We start from the raw sequence: 8,630 nt of genomic DNA, 5'->3' as shown, positions 1-8,630 counted from the left end.
TTTCCAAGAAATGCCAAGAAATCATCAAAAATGTCTCTTAGAATTTATACACATTATTTAATGATATGCTGCTGGGAGAGAGTGTAAAACATAAGCCCAAAATGATCAAATTAACCTGAAGCACAAAGCTATGGATTGTACAGCACTTTGATATGTATCTTATGACTAATTCAGCTGTGACAAGACAGTAAGAAGTTTCAAAGATGGTGGGATGCTTTTCCCACCTGCTGCAGAAGAACTACCAGACTCTCACGGATTCAGACCATTGCAGTTCAGAGTGCTCTTAGCTCCTGCACTCTCCAAGTCATAGACAACTTTACAGTCACGTAGACCTTGAATGCTATCCTTACCGTTCATGATCTTAATTATCTTGAACGTCTCATAGGGGGGGATGAGCACTTCTGCCTCTTTGTCACCATAATATGAATAATTTTTCAAAAAAGCACCTGAACAGGTCTTAATTTTAAAGCAGGTCTCGCTACCAAAACCTATCAAGTCTGTTCTGTAAGAGCTGGAGGCAAAGGAACCAAATCGAATAATTTGTTTAACTTTGCCAGTAAACTTAGATCTGGTTCGCCTGTAAGTGTTGTGACAGTAGTAATTGCTGTTCAAGATCTGTATGGCAGATGTTAGCAGGAAATGTAAAGAGTGGAACTGGAATCTGGACCTATAGACGCTTCCACCTGTCCGGACTGCCTCGTTGAACATCTCGTACACTTTGTCAGATGTATAAACACAGATTGCTTGCATGTGATCTTTGGTTAGAGCCATATCCTCTCTGTGTATTAGGTTTCTTTCAGCACATTCTTCTGCCTCATTCCAGGCGTCTTCAAATGGGTTCATGTGAATTTCTTCCTCAAAGTATTTGTTCTCGACTGTTTGCATCATTGCCTCATTGCAGCCAAAGTACATGTCATCAACTGAATCTTCAGCCATGTTCAGTGGGAAGTCTACATCTCGTAGAGTGAAGTTGAAACGGATCTAAAAGGGAAACAAAGAAAAAGACGAAGAGTGTGATCATTAGACAGACAGATAAAACTTTATTAGCTTTATTATTCTGAGTGTTTATTTGAAAACCTGGCCTGGATGCTGAAAGTGTTTTCCTGAAAAGGCCTAAACCCTCCAAACAATTATGGTATCAAATAATACAGCAGCAATAATAAATAAGCTAGCACTTGCACAATGTTACTTTTAGTTTCAGCAACAATCAAGTTAAAATATCTTAATGTACAATTAATGTGGAACATTAGACATGCATTTTGTTCTATTACTGTTAAATAGTAATTTAAGATCAATCAAAATGTATGTGTGAGAAACATGTTCAAAGTAATTGTTTTCTATCACTATTTGCATTTGTCAAATTTTGGCAACATCCACCAATTTTCACATCCTCCACTCACCGTCATGGAGTCAACAGGCAGCATCCAACAAAGGAGTAAACACAGCGGAGCAAAAATCATGTTTCTCTGCATCATTGCCGTCGTGAAAAGTGTTCCTGAAGTCAGCAACAGTGAAATTAGTTACACCAAGTCCTACACTCTAAGAAATGATTCATGGGGTTAGTGAATATAGCTTAAAAACAAGAGCTTTTTAATTCTTTTAAGACAACGGTCGTAATACAGTACAAATATAGTTTAGAATTTATGTCATAAGGATCCATTAGCAGATCATGTTTGCGATTTTAATGTTTGAAAAAAAGTATAGAGTAAAATGAAAGTGCATTTCTGTGCAGTTTTACGCAAACTGATTTTTTTCTTTTTCATCTTCATCAAAAAATGCAGCATCATAAGTTAGTGTAAGACTGAGCACTAAAGGTCTGAATCACGTAAAATCTACTTGTGGAGTGTAGTAATATAGATGTATAAAAACATTAATGGAATTCACTTTATTGGTCAAAGCTACACTCTTTGCAGAAGATTGATTTGAAAGCTCACCTCACCGGTCTTCAGGATGGGAAGGTCAAAGGTTCTGATCAGGCAGCTGGTCCTCAGCATGAGTTCAGGACCTTTCTTCAACTCTATATATACCATGCCTTTCTGACCAGACATGTCACAAGTCCCCACACGCACACACAGGTCTGTGTTTGTGTGTGTGTGTGTGTGTGTGTGTGTGTGTGTGTGTGTGTGTGTGTGTGTGTGTGTGTGTGTGTGTGTGTGTGTGGGCAGACTATGTGAATGTTTTAAACCTTGTCCGTGCTGGTAAATGAGTGTGTGTCTACGTGTCTAACAGGCACGTTTGCATGCTGTGCATCTTTCACTTGATTTGAGGTTTTGTCTCAATTGTTTAGTCAGAACCAAACGAACAGCCCGGCAACCAAAACCAAGTAAAGGAAGCGCACATGCTCAAGTAAGCCAAATCACATGAAATAGCAGGTAGCTGTATCTGTCAGTACAAAAGCAGACATCAATACTTTTCAATATGTTTTAACAGAATAATTGTATTTCAGTGTGTTAAACACATTTCAAACACACAGAGCATGACTTACAGGTGCACGTGGCAAAGAGCAAATTTCAGGATAACAGTGGTCCAGAGTGGGAGTGGTAGTAAGTCAGCGAGAGGGATGTCATATTCAACAATATTCAGCCCTTTTTCATATATTTGGTGTGATTATGCGGAGGAAAAGAAAGTCAGTAGCCAAAGTGCTCAAAAATAAGCCATCCAATCATCATCATCTGAGGTCCAAAAACAGCTCTGCATGGTCATATACTCTACAAGAGGAGGACGAAGTCATAACTTGGCTCCAGCACATCACTTTTAATGAATCTTAAAGTTGCAGTGTGCTTTAAGACAGAAAGGCTGTCTTTAATGTAATCGTGTTGTTGTAATGTGTTATGTTAGTTCTGGGCTCACAGGTCTCGGTCTCAAATTGCTGCATTGAACTTTATAATCATCATCTCTATATAATAGATGATGCTTATCTTAAAAATAAAAGTAAAAAAAAATTCTTAGAGTATCTTAAACTAGCAGTCCCCACACACTGCTTCACAGTCATAGTGTCTCTGCTTCACACTTCTAACCACACTGATGATGTTCTTCCTTTGTGTCGGCCTTTGTGGTCACACAAGCTAAATGGAACATGTCACACTTCTTTTCTCATATCGCCTACATGTGAAAAATTACTCTTTAAAGCCAGTCATGTGTTTGGAAATTCACTCACCTTGACACTATAAGTAGTATGCCTGATTAAATTACAAAGGTGCAATATCACAGAAAGACTGCAGAGTGAAATTTCTGAATTTCTTGTTAATGTTAGAAGAACTGTGAAAGAACTGAGAGCTTCAACTCTCCTAATGTTTTATTTGTTAAATGAAAATTTGAGAACAAATAGAAATAAGAAATACAACTGAAGTTGAACGCATGCACTATGCAAACAAATTGCTTGACTTTTTACTATGATCTCATTCTTGTGCCTGTTGTCGTAATTGCATTGCTAAAAAATAACTAAGTACTTATTCCTGAGTATTGCACTTAAGTATGCTTTTAAAGTACTGCAAGTACTGCAATTCCTTTTTTTTCGCTTCAGTGAGAAATTTTACAAAACAAGCCAATTTTATTTGGAATTTTTTTTTTTTTCAGTGCTGCTTTCAACCAGTAGCTCTAGATACTTTGTAGAATGATGTTTTGCAAACACGCTCACAAAATATGTTGCCCTGCTAAGAATTCGAGGTGCAGACATTAGCGTTTCCGGTAAGACTGGTAGCTTGTGCAGAAAATAATTAATGAACTCACTAAAATTATATCAAATAAAATAAAAACTGTGAACCATTTCTCACGATGACAAAGTTGGTGAGTCACTTTACGTGTGGGAATGTGTCATTTCACTGAAGAAGTTCAATCACCTGCAAAAGCATGTGGGTGAACGGTGGAACAAAAAAAGAAACACACACACACGCATACATTCTTCATACATGTCATGGCCTTTCCTCGCACGACACCTGACATGAGGTGTAACAGGAGGACTTGAACTGACTCTGGAGGGCCTCCATTTTGTCAGAGTGTGTCACTGAAGCTTTTCTTTGTCCAGACCTTAAACCAAAACTTGTTGTTCATATGCATATTTCTCTGTTTTGGGTTTTTAAGAAAGACTTAAGATAGATGTGATATTTAATGTTAGCGTAACTTTCTGTTCTGTTCTGATCTCTTCCAATAACACAGATGTACCCTTCAGTCCCTTACAATAAAGAAGTTTATTTAAGTATACTATCATTATACTTCTTTTAAACTAAAAATAAGAGAGGATACATTCAGTTTACTTTTGATCTGCTTATCAGAGATATACTTAACAAAGTTATACTTAAGTATACTTGGCTTATACTGAAAAGTATACAGGAAAGTATATTTGGCTTATACTTATACTCGATATACTTAAGAAAAGTATAATAATGTTCGTGGGCTGCACGGTGGCGCAGCAGGTAGTGCGGGTGCCTCACAGCAAGAAGGTTGCCGGTTTGATCCCCGGGTCAGGCGGGGCCTTTCTGTGTGAAGTTTGCATGTTCTTCCCGTGCATGCGTGGGTTCTCTCCGGGTACTCCAGCTTCCTCCCACAGACCAAAAACATGCTCATTAGGTTAATTGATGACTCTAAATTGACCGTAGGTGTGAGTGTTTGTCTGTCCTTACATGTGGCCCTGCAATCGGCTGGAGACCGTTTCAGGGTGTACCCCGCCTCTCGCCCATTGTAGCTGGGATAGGCTCCAGCCCCCCGCAACCCCGAAAGGGATAGGCGGTATAGATAATGGATGGATGGATAATAATGTTCAAGTATATTTGGATTGCAGTCGTGCTTATTCTTTTGATAGTAGCCTATTAAAATATTTTTCCCATACATACTGGCCTCTTTGAAGTACACTGCAGTAAGTTTTACATACTATCTCACGAACTTACATATTCCACAAGTACATTTGCAGTAACAAGTCAGCTTCGGGGTGGAATAGCTTAGAGTAAATAGTACATGGGTGGAACTGAACTTCATCTTTTGTGCAGTGTTATTAACCCACACAGAAACAGATTAACATTTGTCTGATTTTATTTGAGAAAAACATTGACATTTCTTCCAAGGTCTCAGTATTGTGACAGACTTGATACATACTGGCTGCTATTATGAGCCATTACATGTCATTTCTCCAGCTGTCTCTGTCACTATAAAGGCCAAATGAACGCCTTAACAACTTGTTAAGTTGTTAAGTAGTAAACTAGCACCTACTTATAGTATACTTTTATAAACTAAAAAGTGTGCTAGAAGTGTATAACTAGTAAACTACGAATATACCTGTAAGTTTACCATACTTGCAGTACAAAATAAAACTTAAAAGTAAACTAATTGTATACTCAAAGTTTACTCTTAAACTTAAAGTATACTTTTTATAAACTAAAAATGGGCCAATTTAGTCCCAAGAAGTATTGAAAAAGTACACTTAGAAGTACACTTCTAGTGCATTGATATTAGTATACTTGTTGCATAAAGTATACTTGTAAAAAATATACTTATGCTTTACTTAAGTATACTTAATAAAATGAACTTGAAGTATACTTCTTTTTGGTAAGGGGTTTCATGCCAAGAAAAGCCAAACCTGTAACGAGACCGTGCTTTTACTGTTGAACTGGCTGTCTTTGAGCTGCTCTCCTGTTTTTTTCTGCTGAACTGAACTGAACAAGTACTTGAAGAGGTGAAGGAAGTAAGAGTTGTAACTTCTCCAGTTTATACTGTATCTGTCCTATAACTCATCAGTGGCTCTGCAGGAGAGAGAATGTCTAACTGTAGCCCTTCCTCTGTCTGTGCAGTGAGCCAGGCTCCACTGCCTTCTGACTAGTGTGGTGTCACCCACACTGCACCATATGTAATGCAACTTGCCCTACATTTGCATGAAAAGCTGCATCTACGAGCTTCCCCTGATCTCTAAAGCTGCATATTCACTTTGTTCATATTCTTTTTCTTCTTTTTTCCATATTCACCCTTGTTTGATGAAGACTCGGGAAACACTTTCCATTTCCCCTTTGGGGAAGAAATGGAAGGAGAGAATTTTGAAAGATGTGGTAAAGAAGGCAGGTATATTGCAGTATAGAGAGATGAGGGTGCAGGGATAAGGGAAGGAAGAAAACAACTAAGGAGGGAAGAAAAGAAGAAGGAGTTGAGGGAAGGATGCAGGAGGAAGAAGCAGGTCAGAGGATAAAAAAGGAGGGAAAGAGGTAGATGGGTGGAAAATGGAAAAAGTAAGTTGGGAGGAAGTAGGAAAGAAGTGGGAGAGTAACAGGTCTTCTACAATGTGACAAGGAGTTGACCTGAGTGATTTAAAGCCCAAATTAAATCCCCAATCTCAGTGTGGCTGAGCGACTGCCAGAATACAAATGCAGGGTTGAAGCTGCCACTGTGTCAGGGCAGGTGAGGTCATGAGCTCAACTGAATGACAGCAGCAGGGAAATGTATTCATAGTTCCTCTATGAATATGTTAAGCGTTCTTCCTACCCAGGAAAGCAGAAAAGTTAATAAACTGAAGGGAATTGTTTTAACCTATTTTAAACATTACTTTTGGTTTTGGGAGTAATATATGGAGGTTATTTAGCACACAGTCGTGATTACCACAGGGTCACAGTACATCAGATAATTCTCACTATATGGGACATTTAAATGGACATTTACAAGAAATTATTATGATTGACATTCTCTGAAATCTCACACCACTGCTCTAGCAAGATTATAAGAAGGCTTGTGCGCTTAGAACCTCACTGTTAGTATGAACTTAAGTTTTCACATTTGTAATATTTTAAGAATTCTGAAATTCAGGGTAGGAATAAAAGCTGTTTTGACAGTTTAAAAAATCGTCCACATCACCCCCCCCACCCCACCCCCCACCCCCCCAACACAGCATGCAGCACATAAGGAGCAGCATGTCACTCCTCATCACTGTGATTTTCTGAACCAAACTGTGAATTTTCCAAGATTTATATACCTCACTTGGAGCCTTACCCCAACCCTCACCATAATCACTATTTGCCTATTCCTAATCCTAAACCTAACCTAACCTTACCTAACCCGTAACCCTATCCTCAGTCTTCACCCTAAAATTTAATGATTTACATTAAAGGGACCTGCATTTTGTCCCATTATGGCAGGTGAGTCCCCACAATGTGACTGTGTAAACAGATTTTTGTCCCCGCAACGTGATAAATACCAGATTACACACTCTCTCACACACATACACACACATGCACACACATACACATAGAAAATATGTTTTAAGATAACATGCTTCTATACTGTGTACTTACATCATAGATATCCTAACCATTTGAAATAGCAAATGCTAAAACAAATTGCGTGCTCTTTTCAGAAAAATAGATTTCCCAGTTGTAAATGATTACCCTCAATTCTGATTAAGAAAAATCACAATTCCAAAGAAAAAATCAGAAAAGTAGATGATATTCAGATCTTTCAACTTGTGGATGGACTATCTACATTTGGAGCATTTTCAGAAGATCTGATTAATGCAAAAAACATGCCACGAATGCCTTCTAGAAACTGTAAAAAGTTGTTGCTTATATTACTGTACAGTATAATATGTTGGGGAAGTTTGAAAACTTAAGCCTGCAATAATCGCATAACCCCCATGCATGAATTTAGGGGTTGAGGAGAATATATGGGTATATTGTAATGAGCCATCAGGAGGATTATGTGCACACAGTTTGCTGAACAAGCCTAAACTTCGATTAGTTTTAACTTTTGAAGAACCACTGCGACCAGTGGTTATTTAGTATGCCATGCGGCAGTCTAGGCTACTTTGAACTCCTGCTCTCCAGGATAAACACAACCTCACAGTCATTCAGACTCCGTACAAATTTATTGCGTATTTTAGTTATAATGAACTTCTCATAGGGTGAGAACGCACCTCTTGCTCTTCATCTTTAAAGTGTGGATACTTCTTCAGGAAAGCACTGGTGCAGGTCGTAATTTTAAAGCAGGTCTTGTTACCAAACCTTTTCCAAGCTGGAGGCAAAGAAGCCAAACCGAATTATTTGGCTGACGTCGACCATAAACACAACCTTGGTTTTGCAGTAAATCTGTAAAGTGGATGTCGGCCAGAAATGCAGTAAGTGAAATGGGAAGTAGGTACCTCATAAAACTGAAGGTAATTAGATGTATATGGACAAATGGCTTGCATGTGATCCTTAGTTCAAGCCTCATCCCCTTCATGTATTTGTCCTTGATCATTTACATCATTGCCCTGCAATCGGCTGGCGACCGGTTCAGGGTGTACCCCGCCTCTCGCCCATTGTAGCTGGGATAGGCTCCAGCCCCCCGCAACCCCGAAAGGGATAGGCGGTATAGATAATGGATGGATGGATTTACATCATTGTTTCATTGCAGCCAAAGTACAACAGCATCTTCAACCTCGCTCATTGGGCTGCCCTGGTTTCCAATAAAACTGATCTAGAGGAGAAGGAAGAAAAAGATGGTAGGATAGGTCATGAATTAGCAAAAATATAACATAAATAACATGCATGATAACAAACTTACTTGACTAGTTTGACAAAGTGTATCTTACACGATGATGACTGATGCATTTGCTGCTGGTGACATGTGGTACAGCTGCAAATGTTAGAGTTCCATATTTACTCTCATCTCTTTAAAAGCTA

General features: G+C 38.7%; 1 protein-coding gene across 1 annotated transcript; it reads right to left on the bottom strand.

Annotated features, from left to right (window-relative positions):
- Nucleotides 1-249: 249 nt before the first annotated feature.
- LOC139347455 (NAD(P)(+)--arginine ADP-ribosyltransferase 2-like) lies at nt 250-1,475 on the bottom strand. The gene is made up of 2 exons (XM_070987083.1): nt 1,401-1,475; nt 250-981 (listed from the first exon to the last, which is right to left on the bottom strand). The coding sequence occupies exons 1-2, from the start codon at nt 1,473-1,475 to the stop codon at nt 250-252; spliced, it is 807 nt and encodes a 268-aa protein (XP_070843184.1).
- Between the last annotated feature and the right edge of the window lie 7,155 nt (nt 1,476-8,630).

This window comes from Chaetodon trifascialis, chromosome 2 (assembly GCF_039877785.1).
Source record: "Chaetodon trifascialis isolate fChaTrf1 chromosome 2, fChaTrf1.hap1, whole genome shotgun sequence".
NCBI lineage: Eukaryota > Metazoa > Chordata > Actinopteri > Chaetodontiformes > Chaetodontidae > Chaetodon > Chaetodon trifascialis.
This window is presented reverse-complemented; position numbering and strand designations above follow the sequence as displayed.